We start from the raw sequence: 22,971 nt of genomic DNA on the forward strand, positions 1-22,971 counted from the left end.
CTTCCCTGAAGTTTGGTTTTTTTGTGGAGACCTACATAATATTTGACAGCAGTTCTCCAGAATACATTCTTTGTTTTGAAAATCCAAAGCAATCCTCTTAGGCAGATGTTCACAGTAAAAAGCTTGTATTAACATGCGTTAAGTACTGTTTTCTTTTCTTCCTACCTCTGAGGATAAACAAAAACTGCCATTAAGACTGGGGCTATTGGGCATATATTTTGGTGTGGAGTCTTACTGCTGCTGCAGACTTGTCCCCTCTACAGAGGGCTGACAGGGGGGCCGAAAGTGTTGCAGTTTGAATTAATGTACATTTAAGACTGTGATATTGTTCTGAGTGGTTTAAAATGTCAGACCCTGTTGTTAGGGGACACCAAGGGGTGACATTATTATGTTCCTTGCTATGTTTTAATCCAGGATAACTGCAGGGCATACAGGAGAGTAACAGAGATCAGAATAAACCCCAGGGTGAGCCTTCTTGCAGGGGAAACAAATTCAAAGCTAAAGGTGGAATTGAGACTTTCATAGGGAACCTGTGGCTTTAGTGTAGTAATTGTTTTCGCCAAAAAATCCAGTAGACGGTCTTATAATTTTGCAGTTATTTTAGCTTACTATGATTTGAGTCTGAACAGAGTCTTGCAGACTAGAATTTATTAAATTTCTGTTCGTGTACATAAATCTTGTTCTACTTTGTTTCCTGAGTTCACCTGTGTTTAGCATGCTTACCTGAGTGTCTTTACCTCTTAGGAAGCAGACACAGATGAGAACCAAGGAACCCTAAATTTTGAAGAATTTTCAGTGTTTTACAAGATGATGTCTTTACGTCGAGATCTCTACTTACTGCTCTTAAGCTACAGTGACAGAAAGGATCACCTCACTGTTGAAGAACTTGCTCAGTTTCTAAAGGTGGAACAAAAGGTATGGGAATATTATGCATCCGTATATATGTACATGTAAATACATTCAAGTACGGGGAAAGAATTTTATGGAAAAGTTTAGCTTGGGGCAAGGGGTAAAGCACAGATGTAACAAAAAAGAAATCTAAAGCCATTACTGTTTTTTAAATACTTCTAAAAAGAGTTTGAACTTTTTTTGTACTCTGTGGTAGAGGAAAGGCAAGTGTAGTGCAATATGGTTAATGTTTGTTTATAATGGCATTCAGGTAACATTCACAGTTCTTAGTTACAGCTGATTATCATGTGTCTTAGCATGGTTGCTTTCTTTTACATAGCTTGTCTGGATTGTTTATTGGTGTTGTGGGGGGACGTTTATATTTCCAGGAGATGCCTTTCATGCCTAAAGGTCTTGGCAGATATAGTCTAAATTAGGATGATATGTGATATGTTTTAAAGCTAGAAACACATGACAAGAGCAGCAAACTATTTCTGATTATCTACAAATGGTTTGCCTGTGCATGACTTAATGCGGTAGCATGTTAAGATGAATCTTTGTGTTCACATATCCTTTCCTGTAAGCAAAGTTGAATCCTACAATACTCTCATATATCCCAGGAGTTCCCAAGTATCAGTAGTAGTAGTAGTAATTATAAAGACTGCTGCTTTTATTATTAAGGCAGGAGTTTCAATATTGACAAAGAACAACCTCTTAAATGCGGCCTAAATCTGTATTAAATTTTAAGAGAAGATTACACTTTTGTGATATAATACAAAGGTGGATATTGTACGAACCTGGCCGAGGGTGAGATGTCCAGGATTCTATCCTTTTTCCCTTCTGCCTTCTTTCCCTGATTTTTCTTCAGAAAGTCTGTTTTCCAGGCATTTCTCATGGATGTGTGGGACTTGTGCAAAGAAAATTTCACATCTGGAGGTTCCACTTCTATCCTCAGAGAGAAGCAATTGACAGAAGTGAGGTTCAGGGAACCACAGAAACAGACACTGATAGGGAATTTAAAAAAAAAAAAAAAAAAAAAGGCATAAGTAACTCAAGAGGCAAAGCTGGGTCAACATGAGAGATTTTCCCCCAACATGCGTATGAATAAACTTGCTGAACAAAAAAATCTCTAGCCATTCCTATATATGTTGCTCCAGTGGAGATTCTCATGCCCATCTTGAAAGAGACTGGATTACTATAAAAATCGTCTGTGGAACCCAGGGAGAGAACTTGTACTCTGGACAGTGAGGAGCACAGAAGGAACCTTGTGATCTCCAGGACTCTTGTTTGCTTCTGGCAATTGGTCCTGTATTGTTTGGTCACCCTGTGTGTCCTTGTAGAGTGTTGTTACAAAACAACCGCATGAAAATAAATGCTAACATCCCAACCTACTTCAGCTTTCCGGGTATAGATGCTGTGTTTTGCCTGCAATCATTGAATAATCTCCTCTGCCATTCTGGGATCCTGCCTGCGATGACTGCTTTTTCTGAGTTGTCCTTAGCATAAAATATCAACAGTCTGTGCTGTTTTGTTGCTGATTTCCCCCCTGTTGGCCACTGTGGCAATTCCCTGGCATGTATGACTGGTTCTTCCTTCATCCCCCTTGAAACATGGAGCACTATCACATCACTGATCTTGCTGTGATAGCCTCAACACACAGTTTCCTTCAAGCAATCTGGTCCTGGCAATTCTGCTAATTACAACTTTAAAGCAGAAAATGTTTTTATTTTTTCCCCTTGATGCTATTGCCCTAAGTTTTTTGAGCTCACTGCTTTTTCCTTTGTTTCCTTTTTAATCACTGCCTTCTACTTGGGTGCCCTTCAGTGGAGCACCCTTGACAGCAGCAACAGCAAGGTTGACACTGATGAGAAAGCAAAGAAATGCTCCGGGGAGGACATGTTCATGGAGATGCTGAAGTGCCCAGAAACAGCTGAAGAGCAGTGGTATGAAAAGGGCACTCAGGGACCTGGAGCAGGAAGAAAAACATGTGAAAGAGGCGGAAGAGCTGTCTTTGTGGGTGCATAAAGACATTATGAAACTACTGATGCAGCAGAAAAAACAAGTTGACTGTCAAGTCTGGCATACTGCATCCTTTTCTCTGTCTACACACTACTCAACATGCCGAATGCGGACAGGGCTATCTGCTATAAATGGTCTGCTCAACATTATTCCAAAAACAAACACTAAAAAGAGTAAAAGTGTGATGTCCTGTAGATGAACCTCTCAGCAGTGTAGTTTAGAAGCACCTTGCACTTTCTTTGCCTCTTCCCTCTGGTCTTCCCACTTGCCAGTATTAACAGTGTTGGAGCAGATTTACCCTTCAATGTTTTTAGAACACAAACATGGTAACAATGTACTCAGGTAAGGCAAGATTGCCTTCAAAAGCTGATAATGGTTCAAATCGTAATGCAGCTCTCAAGTGCCTTCAACCAAACAGCATTTCGGTTTTGTTCTTGTCTGGCTGCTTGGAAAGCTGTGGAGAGTCTGTCCAACTCCATCTGCTACTCTTTTGGCAAGACTTTTAAATATTCTGCAGCCTGAGGACAGAACAAAAGGGGTTTGGGTTTTTTGTTAACTTGCTAAGCTGGCTTGTTTTCTTAGGAGAGCTCCCTGTTGTGTTCATCACAGAACCTGTGAAACAGATTATTTCCATTTAGGTGCAGTTAAACTCAGCTCATTGCTATTGAACTTGCAGTTATATGGCTTCAAATGTCAGAAGAGCAGAAAGTAGGCTGGTTTCCTGGAATGACTTCTGGTCCTGCAGTCCTCTTGGCACAAGTGGCTGTGAGGGAGGAACGTCCCTGGATATCCAATCATGTCTGCACGCCTCAGTGTTGTCCCTTTGGGAGTGTCCTTTCTTAATAAACTCATATCATTGTCTGAGTTGGTCCTCTCCAGAGGAGGATTTCCCACTATATGACATTGCTTCCACAGCAGGATCTCCAGGCTCTTTTGACTGACAGAGTTTGTCTGATACTTGTCATTGAGTAGTGGGGCTTAGGTGAAATAGGCTTTACAAACATCATCTTCCCTGTTAAAGAGCAGCTTTGCAGTTGCTAGCCATTCCGGACCTGCACTGTAGAGTGAATGGCCTCATTCCGCCCCGGTGTTGGGATCCCCATCGCGATGCTGCTCTGTGTCTGGGGGGGTCAGCTGGCCTGTGGCTGTTATCTGATTGCTGTCAGTCCTTCCCTCCTCCTTTCTGCTGTATCCATATCACATCAAGTGTTTTTATTTTAGTCATAGCAGAGACCTTTTTGACTCTTGTGCTGGTGGCTTCATGTAGTTACAAGGCTGCTTTGGTGTTACAAACCTGAAATGTTTAGTTTTGGTTTTCTCAGGGTGAGGTTTCCCATGTGCCTGCTTGCCACTGCTGCCTTATCATGGATCAGTTACTTTGCAATACAGTTTTCATCTGTCCTGAGAAGAAGGACAGCCCGCTGAGATCTTGCCTGCAGCAGTGTTCTCTGCATGCATGTTGTATGATGCGCCTTGTCATACTCCCGAGTGACAGGAACCAGATGGAAATGTTAATACCACACCATTGTATTGGTACCAAACTAGTACCTTCTGTGGTTAAAAGAGCTGCTGCTGTATGCAGCCTAAATGAAACTGGTGGCAAAAATTAATGTCCCCGCTCATTGTAATTGAACTGAAAAGGAAGTAATTTTATGACAATTACACCCTCGGAACATGCATATATAATTATGTAAAGCTTTTCCTTAATTATTCAATACGGGCTAGTGCATTTTGAGTTAAGCCTGATTGAGAGAGTAAGTTTACTCTTACTAATTGTCTACACTAATTATACTGTATCACAGGAATAACTAGGGATGTGGTGAGAAGTGGGGACTAAGTACACTTTTAGAAAATGAGTGTCTTGAAACAGCTATACCTACTCTCTTGGAAGAAGTTTTAAAGGGATATGAGACAGTATATGCAAGGGCATATGTTAGGCTATGATCTGAAACTGTGTGTACTGAAGGATATCAGAAACCAGTATCCCAAAAGGAATGGGAGATTGTAAGAATATCAGTGTTGGTACATGGACTTTGAAAAGAGGAGAGACTGTGGAGCTTGTTAATATCAGACAAGGAAGACAATACCAGATCATAATGCCTGATCAATCCTTTCTGCTTTCCACAAAAAATCCTTATTGCAGCAACACAAATGCACAATTGGAAAGCAAACTGATGCCTTCCTCCCTCTCTCACGCTTACACAAAAGGATAATCAGTATAACTGATTTATGTGGTGACTCGGTATGTCATGACATCTTACATTGACATCTTGTACTGAAATTGGGAGAATGTCTTTGCTTTGATTATTTATATTTTGATTTTTCTTATAGAATGATTAACTGTGAACAACTAAAGCCTAAACTGTTAGAGCACTGTTGACATGCTGGTGGGTTGGTGTCCTGTCTAAGAACACCTATTATTAGCATTGTACTTCTTTTCTAACTTCTTTTCCTTTTTTTTCTAAATTCTCTTCTACTTTACATTCTTTTCTCTTATTTCCTTTCCCATGAGAATGGGAAATGAGAATGATTCCCATTCTTAGCTTGTGGGCCTTTGACAGAAGAGGGCTCTCCCATTACCTAGCATTGCAGTGCTCTGCAGCTTCAGATGGCATTAGATTTTTGGCAATAGGTACGTCTGACCTGCTTCCAATGAGATTGGTAAAATCAAAAGTGATTTCCCTCTTCTTTCTCATACTTCTACATAGAAGATTAGGTATAATGTTGCTTTTTTTGTAGTTTTGTAGGATCTTATTTTAAGAAAATTGATTGGTAGTTCATTTACTGAAAAACCAAGGTCTTGCTGGTTATTGAAAGGCTGATGCTCTGTTAAAGAACATATCTGCATCAAAATTAAAGCTTTTAACCAGGAATAGAAAAAGTAGCCATGTATCCAAGGGATTTTGGAAACTCCACTATTGACCATCTTCAATAATCCATGTATCTAAATATTCAGTCATCAATAATGATCACTACTATTTGATATAATTTTTAGTGGAATACTTTAAAACTTAATGAAGACAAATTTAAATGAGTATCCTAAGTCGCTATCTCTCAAGCTGCAGTTAAAAAGCACAAATCAGTGGACTTTTCCCTCACAGGTGCAGCTTTAGACTAGATTAGACGTTTTTGTTCCTAGAGCACACAAGTACCCTGCCACTCAGACATCAAGGAGCCATGTGGGATAATGAAAAAGTTAATTCTAGCCAGCTTGTGCTGAAGAAGGGTCTGCTATGAATAGTGTTTGCAATCAAACAGCAACATCTACTTGAGCTATGATAACCAGTTATCTTTTCTACTGAAATGTTCTCTTTCCTATTATCCTGTGTAATTCCTGCAGGTGTCTCATGATTGTTGGCTTAGCTAGGAGGTGTAAATAAAATGTTTGGAGAAGGAAGTGGGCTGAGCCATGCTTTCCCTGTGCAAGATTAAAAACAGGGGGAAGGGGAGAAAGACTGGAAAATATATCCAAGTTTTTCAGCCTGAGTCACCATATGAGTTGAACTGCTCGCTTGCTGTCTGTTACTATATTTCTAATGTTGACATGTCTAGTTTTTTACCTTCCTCTGGTAATTTTTCATAATTGGGCTGTAGCCTTTTGGGTGTTAGGAGATATGGTCAGTCAAGGCACCCACATTTCTTAGGAGGAACTCAGCACTTGGCAGGATCAGGCCTTTAGGGCAGACCAGATCAAGAGAGTCAGCCTACTTCTGGATTTCCATATAGCTAAATGCTGATGCTGGGAATACTGAGCTACAGGAAATAACAGAAAGCGCAAATTCATCAAAGGCTACAAGACGGAGCAGAGTAAATGGAATTGGTTTTGCCATCTGAAAGAGAAGTCCCTCAGTAAGAGAAAAGTTCAGAGGGACCATTTTTGGATTTAAACAGTAAATATCGTGTAATCTGCATGATGACTAACTTTACTCCTGCCTTTGACGGAAGCAGTCATGTTAACAGAGATTACGTGCTGTCTAAGAGAGGGGACTGCATGTTCCTTTGCTTCCAGACTGCTCCACATGTCAGGGCATTTGAGCTGACTTTGGCAAAGGATGCAGAGTACAAACAGTAAACAGAATAATGGTACAAATAAGCTGCCAAAGGTTTTAGTGTCATCATTGTCATCCTACAATATTATTAGTGGAGGAAATTAAATACACCCAATTGTAGGTCTTACTGTGGTTCTCTACAACTTCAGGAGGGTGGGAGTGAGAAAAGATGAGATGAGCGATGGAAGCTACTTCTTTCCTTTAGTTTTAATGGAAATATAAGTGTATGGTGATACTGTGGCCCCACTAGTCAGTTAGGACTTCGATTGTGGGCTAGTTGAAGCTGATGACAAAACTCTTACTTGTTTCAGAAGAACTGCTGTTTTTCATTTCAGAATCTAATTATTTATCTCATAGCCAGCATATTATAGTGAACTCTCTTGGAAGTAATGAAATCACAGAAGTGGAAAATGCGTGAAAATGAAATCAAACCCTGCCAAATCTTTTTGCATGTTTAAGTAGATCATATTAAAGAATATAACTTCATAGTTCCCATTTCAGCAGTATTGCCCAGTACAACGATTATTAGAGTGTGCTTAACAGCTAACTTTCATCTTTAAACTAAAATGACACAGCTCTAGTCATTGCTACCTCTTACTTCTATTTTTTTCCACAAAGGTAAGAGCTATGAGACTTGTGCAGCACTAACAAAAATCAAATCAAAATCTTAAAGTTCTTTTACAGTGATGTTGCTGACTGTCCTATTCATATTTGACTGAACTCAATGTTTGATCGTAAGGTTTTTCAGCTGGACCCAGAAGCCTAAAGTAGATTTTGGCATGCTGGTGACATGGTATTAAAAATAAGTGTTGTTCTTCTGCAGATGAATAATGTGACACCAGAGTATTGTCTTGACATCATACAGAAGTTTGAAGTATCAGAAGAAAACAAGAAGCAAAATGTTCTTGGGATTGAAGGTAAAGTTTTTGGCTTCTAAATTAGTCTTGTCTTGGTATGCTGTAGTGGAATAGAAAAGCTTTAACAGTGTTTTGGTGTAGCTTATAATATTTGAATGCAATAGAAAGTTACCAACCAATAGAAGATCAGCAGTCAGTAGCGTAGGTGCATTTTTGTGGGACGTGGGAGAGACGAGAGTAGGTAGGGTGAATTAGCAGCTAATGTTATACAATGATACATCATAGCCATTATACAGCAATGTGAATGCCTTACACTTGCATGAATTTATTGCTAACTGTGTCTTTGTAAAACACTAATGTAAAACATTCTATCCCATGTGTTTTATACTATAACCTGTTGTAACTGAAGTAATAAAAGCAAAGTTTTATTTCTGCTCTGTCTCTGTAGATGTGGAATCGATCCTGTACAATCCATTGATTTATGCTTAGGTAAAATAAAATATGGATAGTTGCATTTTCTTTGGGTTTTAATTCCTTATTCACCTTGTTTGCTAAAGCAATTGTAAATGGTATATTTATTCAGAATCCAACTTAGTATCAAATCAAAATCTGAATTGGAACGAAATAGATTAAATGCCATGGTGTGTTAATTTGCCTGGAAGATAGCTTTCATGAAGCAGCATAATTTACATGGTGATTTGGGGGGGAGAAATCTTCCTCCACATGGTAATTAAATCCTGGATATGGCCTCCCAGTTCTTAAACAAGCTTCCATTGTGACCCAGGGCGCTGGACTTAAACTGAAAGCAAAATGAACAGGTTATGACACTTAAAAAAAAATATTTCTGAAAGCATTTCTGTTCCTCTTAACCTTACTGCCACTTCTTTTATGTTTTGAGTTGCTTTCAGGGTTCGTATTGTTTGCACTATCCTTTCAAAATATTTTACATTTCTCATTCTCATAGGAGGTATTTTTAAAACTTTTTCAGTTCAATGCTGGTCTGATTAACAGGGATATAAACCAAGTACCATCTCAGATAAACTTGCAGCATAAAGAAAACTGTAAACTAGAGTGAAATTGGCTAGATTAGTGAATCGGCTAGCATGGGCCCCCATACTCTCTGTGCTGCAGTGCAGCCCTTTGGGAGGATATTATAAAATATTTGCATGCCTTGTCTACATGGTATCTTCAGTCAGGATAGTGCTTATTACAGCAAAAGAGTGGCACTGGGGCAGAGCGTAAGTGTCAGCAATAAACTCAAAAAAAAAAAAAAAAAAAAAAAAAGGCATTTGCTTCCAAGTCAGGATGTCAGTTTGGCTCCCATTTCTGTCCTGTGACCTCTATAAACTGTCAGATCTTTCTTAACTTTGGTAGGAGTGTGTTCTTTTGTTCTTGACACTGTTGCTACCTTCTGAAGATTACTTCTCAGCTTGGGACCCATTGGGCATCAACAGCAGCATGAAGTCCTAGCAGATCTGCAGAATACCAAACCTGTACTCTTGCAGGCATCATATCCTATATCTCTTCTGCAGCCCAGATTTGAGGGATTTCCTCTGCCTCCTCTTATTTACAAGATGTTACACTTGTGATGGAGCAGAACAGGATAACTCTTACCTGTTACAATTACAAGGGTCCATTGAGGGAAACATGGTGCACATGTCAAATCTTTTCCATCCTGCTGAACGTGAGGCTGAGGTTCCCTCCCTTCCACCTATCCAGCTGTATTCCTCTAAGCAGGTCACTTGCCCTCCAAGGCACAATTCAGCATCCCAGGAAATGCGGACTGATGCCGCCTAAGCACTTGACCCAATTTCTCAGTTATACTGATGCTTTAACAAGAATCAAGAGGGATAGGGGATACCAGTTTGAGGAGGAGGAGGAAAAGACAGTTTTTGTAACAGTAATGACTCATGGTTTAGCTGCATGCTGTCTGTTTGCAGTAGCATCTAGATGAAGAGATCATTTTTATCTTGCTGAGTAACTGTGAGGAAGGATGTTTTCCTCCAGCAATTCTAAGAGAAACAATAAACAACTTCTTCTGTTCTGCTTATTAGTGGAGTGGTTTTGTCTGAACTGCAGAAGGCAGTTTGAGCACACTTGTCTTAGTCTGTGCACTGGAACCTAGGGAGGTTCTCCATGGTTTCAGAGAATTTTTACATATGCATTTTTGTCATCTACCCCTTTTCTGAATGAAACATCAGATCCGAATGAAACATCGGACCTAGAAATAGGTTGGGCAGTGGCTGTACTGATCTGTGGGTTTTTTCAATCTTCTCATATAGCTACTGCTTGTTATTTTTATGCTTCTCTTAGAATACTACTTTATTTTTTTACTATTGGTTGTTAATTTCTGAAGGGACCTCAATGCCATGTTTTGCAAATGCTTGTTGATTTTTCTGGTTTTTTTTGCGGCAGTCATAAATGCCTTTCTAGATTATATTTGCTTTTCTAGTTCAAAGCTGAAAATTGTCTGGGGACAAGGGCTGGATCTTGGGAATGTATTCTTTTCAAAGGTGTCAGAACTTCCATAGGCTTCAAAAAGAAATACCTGTGTGTATGCCAGTAGTAGACTGAGTCTGTGCAGCCTCTTCAGTTTGCAAAGAACCAGGCAAGCCACAGACAGCAGTTAATATGCTGAAAACATGGGGTACAGGAAGATCAATCAGTGCTACGTGATTCAGTGGTTTTGGAGACATGAGTTAGCACTGACAAGCATAAACAGAAAAAACAAATGTTAGAGTGCAAATCATTTGCTTGCTAATATGTACTGCATCAGTGGCAAAATTGTTTCTCTTTGTTCAAAGGTTTCACCAACTTCATGCGCAGTCCTGCTTGCGATATATTTAATCCACTGCATTGTGAAGTGCATCAGGATATGGATCAGCCCCTTTGTAACTACTTTATTGCTTCATCTCACAATACATACTTGACAGGAGACCAACTGCTGTCCCAGTCCAGAGCAGAGATGTATGCACGAGTGCTGCAAGATGGTTGTCGATGTATTGAAGGTATACTTTTAGTTTAACTTGCTGGTTGTGAGAAGTATGAGGGATATTTCTTCTAATCACAAAGTCAGTGGCAAACTCAAAGCATTAATGCTTCACTGTCTGATTAACTTCAGTGGTAAACTCCTGTCTTCTAGCAGTCTAAACAGAATTTTTCTGTTGGGAATGGCCTTCTCAGACAAACATCATAGACACCACTGTTTTCCCCTGCCTACTGCTGTGGTGTTATGCTTTTCTCAGTCAGTGCAAGTTTTTCATTCTCCCGCATTTGTATGAAGCATTTCTTTTGTTGCACAAGACCCAGCAGGGCAATGGGCAGGCAACTGTTTGGGGCCCTGCAGTTCCAGCAGAGCAGCCCTGGTTGTTCTGCTCTGCATTTCCCCTGTGCTGGAGGTTACCCCTTCACAGGAGTGCTTCCAAATCCACATTGTTCAGAATAAGCTGAGCCAGCAAAGACCTTTTTCTTTCATAAGCTGAAAGGGAAAGTGGGTGTTTGCCTATGCAGTTCCTCCTGTGGATGCAAAGGGAAGATAAAAAGTGCCTGTAGGAGGAGGACAGGTGAGCAAATAGTGCCTCTATCAACACAGCTGTGTATCTATTTCTGTCATCATCTTAGAGCTAAGAAACCTGGTTTTGGTCTGCCACAATAGACAGGTAGGATGACATTTCATTGGCTGGATGCTGGTGAAAGAAAACAAGATGCTGTTTGTCTGATAGCCTGGAGATCGCATTGGATTCTTGTTTAAGTTCTGCATGATTGAAAGAGTAACAAAACATCAGTATTTTTCTTTTCAAGATTTTGGGTGAAGTTTCTTTGACAAATTTAAATTCAATATTAATTTTTTATGACTAGTATTACAAAACTCATTTCTGGAAAAAAATTGTTAATCTGAATTTAAAACTTAGAGAAAGTGAATCTGAGAAAATTGGGTGATCTATCACTGTACTTTCCCTTCTTTAGGAAAGTTCACTAGAACGCACAGTAGTATGTTATTTCACTTGACCTCAAAACTGTTGTAGATACTGTACAGGCTAGGTAATAGCTCTGTATCTTTCTCTTTGTGAAGTTTTTAACTTTCTGTAGAGGCAACAGTAGTGACAAGTTTGGTGTAAATCCAGGGTACAGTAATTCATTAGGAAAAGTATTGCTGTCCTAGTCCATTCTACATGTGATGGATTTGATGGTACTCTTACTATAGTCAGTTATAAAACTGCAAGTTTAATTGGGAGTGGAAAAAGACTAAATTGTTTTTAAATAGTTTGTCTTTCAAGCAGAAGCTGCTTTCCCAAGAGGTAGCTGTAACCATTATTTGACCTAATAAACCTTTGTAATTTTATATATGAGGAAAAAAACCTCAGTGTAATATAAGGGGGGAAAAAAAACAGTTTTAGGTTGCTGATTTCTTATTTGGTACAGGAAAAGACTGTCATCTTAGTCTTAACTCAGTTGGTAGGTCATAACAGATTGAATGAATCTTGTTGACACCTGCATGGTTGGGTAGTGTACATGAGTTCTGCTGGCAAGGAGGATCAGCAGAAATGTATAAGGTCATGTGCATCTCTTAACATACAGCTTTTTTTGTCTTAATAGTGGATTGCTGGGATGGTCCAGATGGAGAGCCGGTAGTGCACCACGGCTATACTCTTACTTCTAAAATACTATTCCGTGATGTGGCAGAAACTATCAATAAGTATGCTTTCATCAAAAATGAGTAAGTGTAGAGTCAATTTTGAAGCTATGCCTGTCTCTTTTGTGTAGTTAATCCCATGTCAAAATCAACAATCAACTTTGGGAAGTACATACATTCCTTTAAACACATTGAGAAATTACAAAGTTGATTCTGTTCCCCTGTTTATTGCTTGTGTCATATTTATTGTTCAACTGCATGAGCTCTTTCCATCAGTTGAGTTAGAAAGTTCAACCTCATTTAGGAAGACCTTGCATGCATTGTAAACACAGTAATATTTTGAACAGTCTGAAACTGTTGAATATCTACAGATTATTTTGATCCTTTGTTTGAACAGAACTTCCCACTCACATCCACAGGGAAATTCTACTTAAAAATCAATACTGTAATATTCTCTACCTAAGGAAAATTGAAAAGCTGTCTCACATGTAGTATGAGGAAATACTGAGATGTGGGGTAAATTTTGGATTCTATTTTGTTTGCTGTAGTACTATGTAACAGTTTATTATGAAAATCATGGAGTTTAATCGTACATATACAATAGGCTCAAATCATGAGTGGGTGTATAGAATTTTGAGTAGTTTAGAGAGAATAAAGGGAAAATGCTTACTCCACTTTAAAAAAAAAAAAAAAAAACCAAAAAAAGTGACCCAACAATGGGTGTGTGGGAAAAAAACAATAACCAACAAAACCAAACAAAGAATCTGAGCCCAAAAGTTTGGTGTTATTGATTAGAAATAGAAGGTGGTGATTTCAAAACTGAAGGAGATGATTCTTCATTTGGTGTGTAGTTGGCATGTGGGGTTCTTTGCCATAGGATTCTGGGACTGCCAAGAGTTTAGAAAAAATGGGCAAATATGTGGAAGAAATAGGCTGTTATATACAGAAACAATGTCTTTAGCTCAGGAAACTTAAGCTGCAAATTCCTGGAGCCTGGGAGAGGATTCTAGAAAGTATTGCCAAATATTTCTTCTCCAGAGTCTGGGCATCTTCAGAGATTTGGTCTGTCTCACTGTAGCTGCACTTAAGACAAAGGCAAATCGTTCATGCAGCTATCGGTCTTTGGAAGATGAACAGAGAGGAGTTTGCAATTCCTTTGAATCTGTTGATTTCAAAACGCTTTTCTACAGGAGCAGCTTGCTGATCACTTACAGCTTATGAAGACTTTGTATGTGACTTGCAAAGGAATAATGTACCTTCTGCTCAGTTACATAGAAAAGAAAGGCATTGTATTGCTGATGAGCTTTATTGCAAATTGCTATGTGTCTCATGCTTGGTGATCATCAGTTTCAAGCTTTGTCACCCTGTGTGCTAGTGGGTAGGGTTGGAGGGAGAGGACAGAATTTCCTACAGGGACTATCCAAGGGATTCTGACAGAGCAGGCACTTGGGAGTTCATGTGCAAAATCTTTCCTCCCAAAGTGAGTTTGTTTCCAGACTACTGACAATGCAAAAGCAAACTGCTTAAACCAGTTTATGTGGGAAGCTGTGTGTGTGTCTTCTCTCTTAAAACACAGTTATGACAATGTCTGGGGCTTTTGTTCCTAGGTTTCCAGTGATACTGTCTATTGAAAACCATTGCAGTATTCAACAGCAAAAGAAGATTGCTCAGTGTTTGAAGGAGATATTTGGTGACAAACTGGACTTGTCATCTGTAATCACTGGAGATTCCAGGCAGCTTCCTAGCCCTCAAAATTTGAAAGGGAAAATCCTAGTGAAGGTAACTTGCTACTGGTGGCATGTTCAAAATGCAACAGAAGTCAGCATGCGATATTTATCATAGATTTTCTTTGGTTTGGGGGGAACAAGTTCAGCAGGACCATGTGGAATAGTACAGATGGACTAAGTGACTTAAAATTCTGAGCTTTTCAGAGACATTGAAACAGAGTTTACCGTGGACTTGGTGAGTGTCCCAGAATATTTCCCTGAGTGTTTCAACAGGGATGTGATGTCAACAGCTGTGGGAGGAAAATTCTTTCTATTTCTTAAGCATCTTATCTGAGAGTCTTAAAGTCAGAGGTGCTTATTTTTAAACCTTAGCACCGAGTCAGGAGAGCAGAAAAATGATAAAATGCATCATTATGAGTAGAAAGAACTGTGACATAGTTACCTGAACCGCATATTTTCTCTTTTTTTGAAATTTGTCTAATTTGTTATTAGTGCATATTGTTCTGTGTGGTTCATATCCCTGTAGTATCTAAACATTATCCTACAGTGCCTCCTTGGACAAAGTATTTTGGAGTAATATAAAAGCGTTTGAAAATTTCTTGCATTTTCCTGCATTTCCCCCTCACCCTGCTATGAGCAGTAGTTCATGAAATGAAACTATTTTCATGGTTCATCAGCTGTGTTTATGAAATAAGAGCACTTCAGAAGGTGGCTATAAGGAGCAGCAAGGGAGGAGGCCCTGGAGCACTGAAGTTAGTGTTGTATGCAAGATTAATTGTTTGAGCCTCTCAGTATAAACGGCTTTGCTCTGAAAGGAATTTCAAAGACCAAGATGGATATAGTAAGAAAGAAATGCAAGGCAGAACTTTGAGAGGATGATTAACAGAGTTGTAGCTTATTAGATTGTCTTATTTACTTTGGCACATAGGGGCAATTACTTAGCTGTGAGCTCTTGAGATATTCTTTCCCCCCACCCCCCATCCTCTGTATCAAGCTGGCTACAAGGATTCCCAATTGTGGTTTGATATTAATTTGAACATATTTCAATGTATAGTACAGAGCTGACTGAATTAGAAAACCTTTGAGTGCTCAGCTGTGACTTTGAATTTCACTGAATCAGTTTTCTTGTGTAACTGCTAGTTAATGAACTATGCAAGCATGTACTGTTGGTGTTTTAGGGAGTCAAACAAAATAGTATGTAATGTCAGTCATGCGACAAAACCCAGCAAACCTGGCTTGAAATACTATGTCAATGTACTAAAGGCAAGAGAGATTTGGTACTCTGCTGTTCTTACGTAAACTTTTGAGCTGGTCTTCCTAGCACGTTTGAGTTTGTAACTTTTGTTTGATTCTTCAGCTAACAGTGCTGAAACCCTGTGAGTAGTTACAGAATGGTGTGGAGCTGAGCTAACATTTTCAGATTGAGTAATACTATTTTAAGTATCACAGTATCTTTTCACAAAGGCCTGTCTCCCATGTCCTGCTTAATTTAACCAGCCCTGTTGGAAAAGATAAAATCATATTTAGGAATTAGCATCTTCTTGACAAGTAAGCCAGTTTCTCATCTTTTTGCTATTATTTTTGCTCTGTTTTATACATTTTCCTTTGAAAGGCAGTATTGATTCATTAGCCAAACAATTTCAAGTAATGGCATAATTTTCATCTTGCTAGTGTATATAAAGAGTAATTCTAATAATACTCACGGATTTAAACCAGTATAAAGGTGCCAGTGTGAAGTAAATTTGACCTACTCATTAGCAGGGCAACATTATTAATTTCAAAATGCAGTCTGTAAATTAATACTCTTAATTTCTGCAGAAATCTGAGTGTAATTCTCATCTACCTCTGTTACTGATGAAGCAGACTGCGAACATTTCTGCAGTGAGAAAGACACACAGAAGTAATAACACAGAAGTTTAATAGGTGACTTATTATGTAGCAGATGGTAAAGCAAGAGGCAATGGCCACAAGTTATAGCTTGGAAGGTGCAGACTGGATGGCAGGAAAAGCTTTTTCAGCTGATGGTAGTGCAGCATGGAAAGAGGCTGCCCAGAAGGCTGGGGGAGTCTCCACCCTTGAAAGTTTGTAAGACTTGGCTTCATCTAGAGCTGGTAATGATCCTCCTTTAGTGTGAGGTTGGTCCAGAGACCTTCAGAGATCTCACAGCTAACATTTTTAAGGTTCTGTGATTGGGCTTCGCTATAACTGATCGTACAGGAGAATTAAAAAGGAATGCTCTAAAAATTATAATTAATCTGTCAGAGCCTTTTTTTTTTTTTTTTTTTTAACCAGAAGTAGCCAATAACCTCTGTGATGCTCACTACTCTAATCAGATGTTGGAAACTAGACATGGAATTAAAGTAATTCCTTTCTAATGTAGGCATATGACATTCACAGTACTGGATTAGCAACTAATTTGGATTGCTGACTGCATTCTTGCATGAGCGTGCAATACTAAAATAGGCTTTGCTGCTTCCTTCATGTTGATGGCTGCTTGCAGTGAGTTCTTTTGTGGCTGCATTTTCGATTCTGATGAAGAGCCTATAACAAAATCTCAGCTTCTGATTTTTAGGGTTTTATTTTAAATATACAATAGTCTGCTTGGTAGGGGTAGGCCTGAAATATCCAAGAGTCAACTTAAAAAAAAAAAAAAATTAAAAAAAAATCTTTTGGACACTTGCTGGCTTGCTTCAGAGATGGGAGGTGGTATGTTTTTTTTGAAAGAGCTTGCAAAGATCTTTCACTAACAAACTCTTCCAGAAATACTTAAATTATCACCTGTGATAATCTGAGTCCTTGAACCAGTTTGCATGAGACTCTCTGAAAACAAATTCTAAACTCTGGTCACAATTTACATAAGGAATACTTAAGGAATGGGCTATTTTTGGTCTTTGCACTAAATAACACTGACCACGTGTGCATTTATTGTGAATATTTCTTCCTCGTTTTAGGGTAAAAAGTTGCCATACAGTCTTGGAGCAGATGCTGAGGAAGGAGAAGTTTCAGATGAGGATAGTGCTGATGAAATTGAAGACGACTGCAAATTAAAGCCCTGCTATGTATGTGCATATACACAGTTCCCGGAACACTTAGATCTCTACATTTCTTACATGGATACTCCATAATCCTACTTAAAGTTTTTAACTTTGATTTCTAAGTCAGGTCCTTAAGATACAGAAGTTATATAATTCCACATTTAGATATGGAATGACATTGTTTGGAAATGCACACTTTGTGTTTTAAATCATATAAATAACAAATTTAAGTACTTTAGGTACACTAGACTGATGATGCCAGCACTATAAGCATGCTAGCCTTTTTGTTTGGGGGTTTGTGGGGTTTTTTTCGGATATAAATGTGTAGTACTCAAAGCAATGGCATGATGGGATTGCTACATAATTGCTAGATGAAAATTATGAAAGGAGACATACAAATGAAAAAAATTTGAAGTGTGAAACATTTTTATTTTCAATCCTTCTGTTTCTTATTTTTTGATGCTGAAGACTGCTTTCTGTTCCTTTTATTTCTTAACTCCTTTTTTTATTTTTCTGCTGTTAATTTTATTAACACACTTTTGCTGCAAAGTGAAACTGGTGTGCAATGCTAATACACATTATCCAGTGGGTGTGTTTTTTCTAGTGTGGAGGCAGCCTTGCTTCACCAGTTAAAACATTTGAACAAAGAAAATACTATCTAGGGAGATGCAGCAAGAATAGATCAAATTCAAATTAATATTTAGCAAGTCTAATGTTTATCTCTACTTTTGAATGTAGCTCAGTGAGTTTGCCTCATTGCCCCATGGAAGTAGCTATCTATAGGTCTCATTAGCGGGTTTTGGTTTACATATTTACATAGCGGGTTTTAACTTGTCTGTATTTATGCCTGCTATTAGCAATTGAGGGTTTTTCAGAATAGCTTGGGATTTGCTTTATAGGTAACAGAAGTCCCCAACCGAACTGGTTCAGAGGAAGTATATGTTTATGCTGGTTCTTCCCCTACCCTGATGCTGCTGAAGTGCTAGTGTCAGCAACATCTTTTGGGGGATTCATGTACGCCATGCAGAAGGGCTGATTTGACATGCATGCACATGCCCCTTAGATAAACAACCCCCCTTTATGCTATTGGACAAAATCATGATTAATTAATTTCTTAATTATTTAGAGGTTAGATTGCACTTGGATGTCATTCAACCCATATGTTCCACAAGACAGTCTCATGCAGAAGTAGAGCCTTGCAGTAAATGCTTGAAGCATAGGATAAAATCAACTTGCTGAATGACTTAAAGTTATATTTCTGTTAGTATTTACTACAGAAGTGGAAATACTTGGTATTAATTTATGAGGTAGCTTGAAGACTCCCGATCCCATAAATTTTTAGGAATATGCTTGGTTTTAAGTACAGGTACAAAATTCTGCAGGTTTAAGTTCAGGGAAAAAGTATATATTGAATGAACATAACTCTAATTATGGGTATAGTAAGATGAGATAAGATTGTTCAAACAGTTCTGAAAACAATATAATACCTGATTCATTGTCACGTGCTGTTCAATAGGAGCAGTCTGTGTAATCCATGTATACTTTAATAACATGGCTTGGGCACTTCTGATGAGATGATGCTTTCTTAACAGAAAGACCTAAGACAAAATTTGGCAATCCTTAAAGCCAAAACAAACCACGGGATGTCTTTTGGGGCTAGAAATGGAACATGTTAGGACAGAACAGTTGCTTTCCTCTCCTGTCTCAGGAGAGGTCTCACACCCCATGGACAGAGGAATGCTAGGTGCACACTGTTCGATAGGATCCATTTTTATTTTAAGCACCTTATGTAAGAAACTGATTTGTGTCTGTATAGACCATATGACTGCTGTTAACAGTAATTGCTTCCTCTTTTTTTACCATTCGGAGCAGGAATCTAATGATGCTTAGGTTGTCTGGTATTTTGGAGGAAGTGTGTAAGTGTATTAGCTGAGAATTCCTGCCATCTTCTGAAAGAGAAGGTCAGACTTGTGACAGTTTTGAAACAAAGAGCTAACACCAGGGCCAGGTTCTGGGGTGATCTATGTGATGGACTGTGCTTTGCTGAGGCAGTGTAAGTTGTGTCAGGAGGACTAAAGGGAAAAAGGAAGATGGAAATGGCAGTAAAAGCCACCAATAGAAAAGGCAAAATCAGGCAGGATTATGGAATAAGCTTTTTCTTGCACAGAGAAAGGAAATGTTGGGACGGCTGTGTGGCCTGAAGCGTGTGTAATGTTCCCTCAGGCTGTCCCAGAAGTGATGGACATAATAATCTACTTTAACTGGATTTCTAAATGTCTTTCAGAATAATGGTGCAACTGAGCACCAGGTGGAATCTTTTATAAGAACAAAACTGGAATCTCTGATAAAAGAATCCCAGATCAGGGACAAAGAAGATCCTGACAGCTTCACTGTGAGAGCCCTGCTAAAGGCAACTCATGAGGGGTTAAATGTTAACCTGAAGCAGGTATGTGGGTTTTTCCCCTTTGCATGCTCTGTTGAATATTAGACAGTGCCATGTGTATTGCACATTTTTCAGATGAGAAAGCTGATAACTTATGAACAACTTCTGAGAGTTTGTTTTATCGAAAATGAAAACTTGGAACTATTTTAGGAAAATATCTAAGCAAATTTGAATGGTCAAATGTTGTTTAAATGTGTTCTGGTTTATTCCTTGTGAAACTTGGAAGCGACTAATTCAGTAAATACCAATATTGCAAGCGTGTGTCAAGCAATTTCCTTTGTATCTAGGTTATTGGGGAAAGATCCTTTTTCTGTTGCCTTAGTCCTATCAAAACTGGCTGTGATAACTGTAAGCATCTGCCTGTAATGTTGATGGCTGTTTTGTACAGCACTAAAACACAGGATTGTGCTTTTACTGCCCTAAGCAAGGTTCTGTTTTTTCGTGACTGTTTTTTCAGACTGTTTTAGATCAAGAACGGTATGTTTCTTTTCCCTTTTGACATAAAACTATTTTTGTAAAACGGTAAAACGTATTGGAAATCTGAATACATCAGTAAATAGTACCTTGAATCCACGGTGACCATGCTTTCACCTCAACTGGATGCAAATCCCAGTAATGTTAAATACAGAGTGACTTGTTCTGGGGGAGATGTGCCTACTCTGTAACCGGTATAGTCTTAAAGGTCAAGTGTATGTAGCTCTGCTTTCTGCACATCTTCCCACTCTGTAGGGTTTATGCAGTTCTTGTCAATCTCTTTCTCTGAGGCTGGACCTATAAGACTTTTTCCTGAAGCCAGGCTTGACTACAGAAAACATACTCGGCTTGTGCTAATGCTTGAGACATCTTGTGAAAGCTGTGTTGTGGTGGGAAGAGGCTGCAAGAATGCAAAGGATGAAGCCATCTGACCCAACAGAGAAGGGTTATTTTCAGACTTGTGACTTTGCAGTGCAAGAACAGAGTGAGCTTGCCTGTTCCCTTTGGCCTTCATGAGGTCAGAGAAGTGGGATTTCAGAGACCAAACGTCCTATCTTAGTAACTATGATCAGATATGAGCCATTTCAATACTATTTCGTGTTAGAATAATTACATTTGGTATGTTCTCCGGTATGAGGAAAATGATTGGCCCCTAGATAGCATTTGAGAGGGTAGGGAGTTTTGTTTAAAGAATGCAAATTTCCATGAGGTGTTGGTGTTGGATATGGTGCCTGAGATTACCCATTACATGTCATTGACATGACCAGAATACTGAAAATAATTCAGTAATGCAAGTGCATTATTCAAACATCTGTCAGATAATAATATTGAAGTGATAGAATTTTCTAATTGACTTATTTTAAATTATTAAGGGACATTTAGAGATCTCTTCCCTTGTTGCAACAGTCCCGTGTGAAGACTGATTGTATGTGACTGTTGTTTTCAAGGGTCTTAAAGCAATGCAGAGCTGAAAAATTAGTAGTAATAAGTTAAAACAACTGGCAGATTAATTTGTAGCAACTATTGACCTAGATGGGAGAAAACTAAATGGTTAAATGTTGTGATGGTGTGGTAATTCTGTAACTCATTAGCCAGGTTTGGTGGTGTTGTAAAGCTCTTTTCTAGTAGTTGCTGTGTAGATGTGCCCAAAAGGGATCTGTTGGGAAATTTTTCTACTTTTTTACTGGTCAAATCTCATTTTCCTTTACTTTGTTACTGATGTGCATTTCATTTTCCCAAAGACTTACTATTATTTAAAAAAAAAAAAAAAGAAGCATTCATGATGTAAGCTGATGTACTAATTTCCAGTAATTACCAAGTAGGTTTTTTGGAGGGTGAGGGAGGAAGGCAATGTGTACAGTACTGTCAGTTAGGTCTGATAATACTTTGGATTTGCTGTTGAAACTGTCAACCCTCACTCTTATCTGAGGGAGAAAAGTACTTTATCTGCTAAGGTTTCCTTCTCTGTTTTACGGAGACTTTCAGCCTGAGCTAGGAACAAATCTTTGAACGTAGTTACAGGGGTTATTGACTTTCTTGGACCTGAAGAAACCATCTAGTACCCTTATCATTGTGATAGCCAGAAGTGAATTCCAACTCAGCACTGAACAGGGAATAACTGGAGTTCATAGGACTTGCTGATACACTGGGGGAATATTCTTCAGCACCTTTAGGTTATTGTTTTTCTGTTTAGAAGATAAAGGGATGTGCTTTTCTGACAGAAAAAAGGTAGATGCTGCCAGGAATTACAAAACTGATGTCTAGGGGCAAGGCTATAAATGTGAAACTTGGACTTCAGGCTGCCTATGAAAAGTCCACATTTACCTGCTAGGAGATTTCCCCCTACTCCTTTTCATTTGTGGCTCTTTTAAAGCACACTTTCAAGTGTTGTTGTTGCTTGCCTGTTTCTGCTAGACTGTTTTTTCTACATGGTTGGTTGTTGTCTTGAGTGTTACTGTTATTTTTCCTTACTGTTAGAGGATTGCTAAACTATCAAGTATATAAAGAAATTAGAGAAGTCCTGTAACGAGATTTTGGATTTCAATTTGTGTTCATAGATCAGTATGTTGTGTTTAGACTCTAACTCACTTCTATTCTCACTTGCAATCACTGTACTTTTCTAATAGTGAATCAGGGTGACATACAAGAACTTATATTATGTTGAAACTATGTCTTTTAGAGACTGTAGCAGACTCCTTAAAGATACTTCTGAAGGTATCTAGTTACACTTTTTATTGCACTTTCTCTGCACAGAACCTGGACACAAAAGAAGGTGGAAAAAAGTCTCATAGCCGATCATTAATGGGCAACTTCGGTAAACACAAAGTAAGTAAAATGAGAGACTCGGTTTGCTGTTCTAGGTCTGACAGCATTCCAGGGACACTGGGTATGTTTTATTGCTTGAGACAAGTATGGTGTGTATGGGGGCAGTGAGGAAAGACTATGTGATTACACTTGGTATATTTATTGCTGTTAAGAAAAATATTAGCTTCTAGCAGTATGGAGAACCTGTTGAAGATGATCACACAAACTCAGGAAAAAAACTTGCCTGACCAAAAAGATCATCTTTACCAGTGATGTGGAATTGCAGATGTTCTGATCAAACTTGCAGCAGCAGCAGAGCAATGTAGACAAATGCCTTTGTGTATTCTTGTTTTCCAGACCTCTGTCCCTATGGTTGACAATGTTTGTTTGATTCGAGGTCCACTTTTGATTTGAGGTCCACTGCAGTGCCATGCAGAGTGTGCTGTTACTGTCTTTCCACTTGCTTTAAGGGATTGCTATGACTAAGTACTGGCTTTGGGCTTCTGCTTTGTAAAAATGTGTTCTTTTCTGATCTTTTCATG

General features: G+C 38.7%; 1 protein-coding gene across 11 annotated transcripts in view; it reads left to right on the top strand.

The window, feature by feature from the left end:
• The window catches only part of PLCH1 (phospholipase C eta 1), an 86,602-nt gene that overhangs the window by 43,986 nt on the left and 19,645 nt on the right, over positions 1-22,971 (top strand). For all 11 annotated transcript variants that reach the window (XM_069792925.1, XM_069792932.1, XM_069792926.1 and 8 more), the window contains 8 exons: positions 745-915; positions 7,780-7,873; positions 10,618-10,821; positions 12,410-12,530; positions 14,054-14,225; positions 17,125-17,232; positions 19,493-19,654; positions 22,379-22,450. In XM_069792925.1, the coding sequence (XP_069649026.1) occupies positions 745-915; positions 7,780-7,873; positions 10,618-10,821; positions 12,410-12,530; positions 14,054-14,225; positions 17,125-17,232; positions 19,493-19,654; positions 22,379-22,450 (1,104 nt within the window). The remainder of the gene's footprint in view (positions 1-744; positions 916-7,779; positions 7,874-10,617; positions 10,822-12,409; positions 12,531-14,053; positions 14,226-17,124; positions 17,233-19,492; positions 19,655-22,378; positions 22,451-22,971) is intronic.

This window comes from Haliaeetus albicilla, chromosome 9 (assembly GCF_947461875.1).
Source record: "Haliaeetus albicilla chromosome 9, bHalAlb1.1, whole genome shotgun sequence".
Taxonomy (NCBI): Eukaryota; Metazoa; Chordata; class Aves; order Accipitriformes; family Accipitridae; genus Haliaeetus; species Haliaeetus albicilla.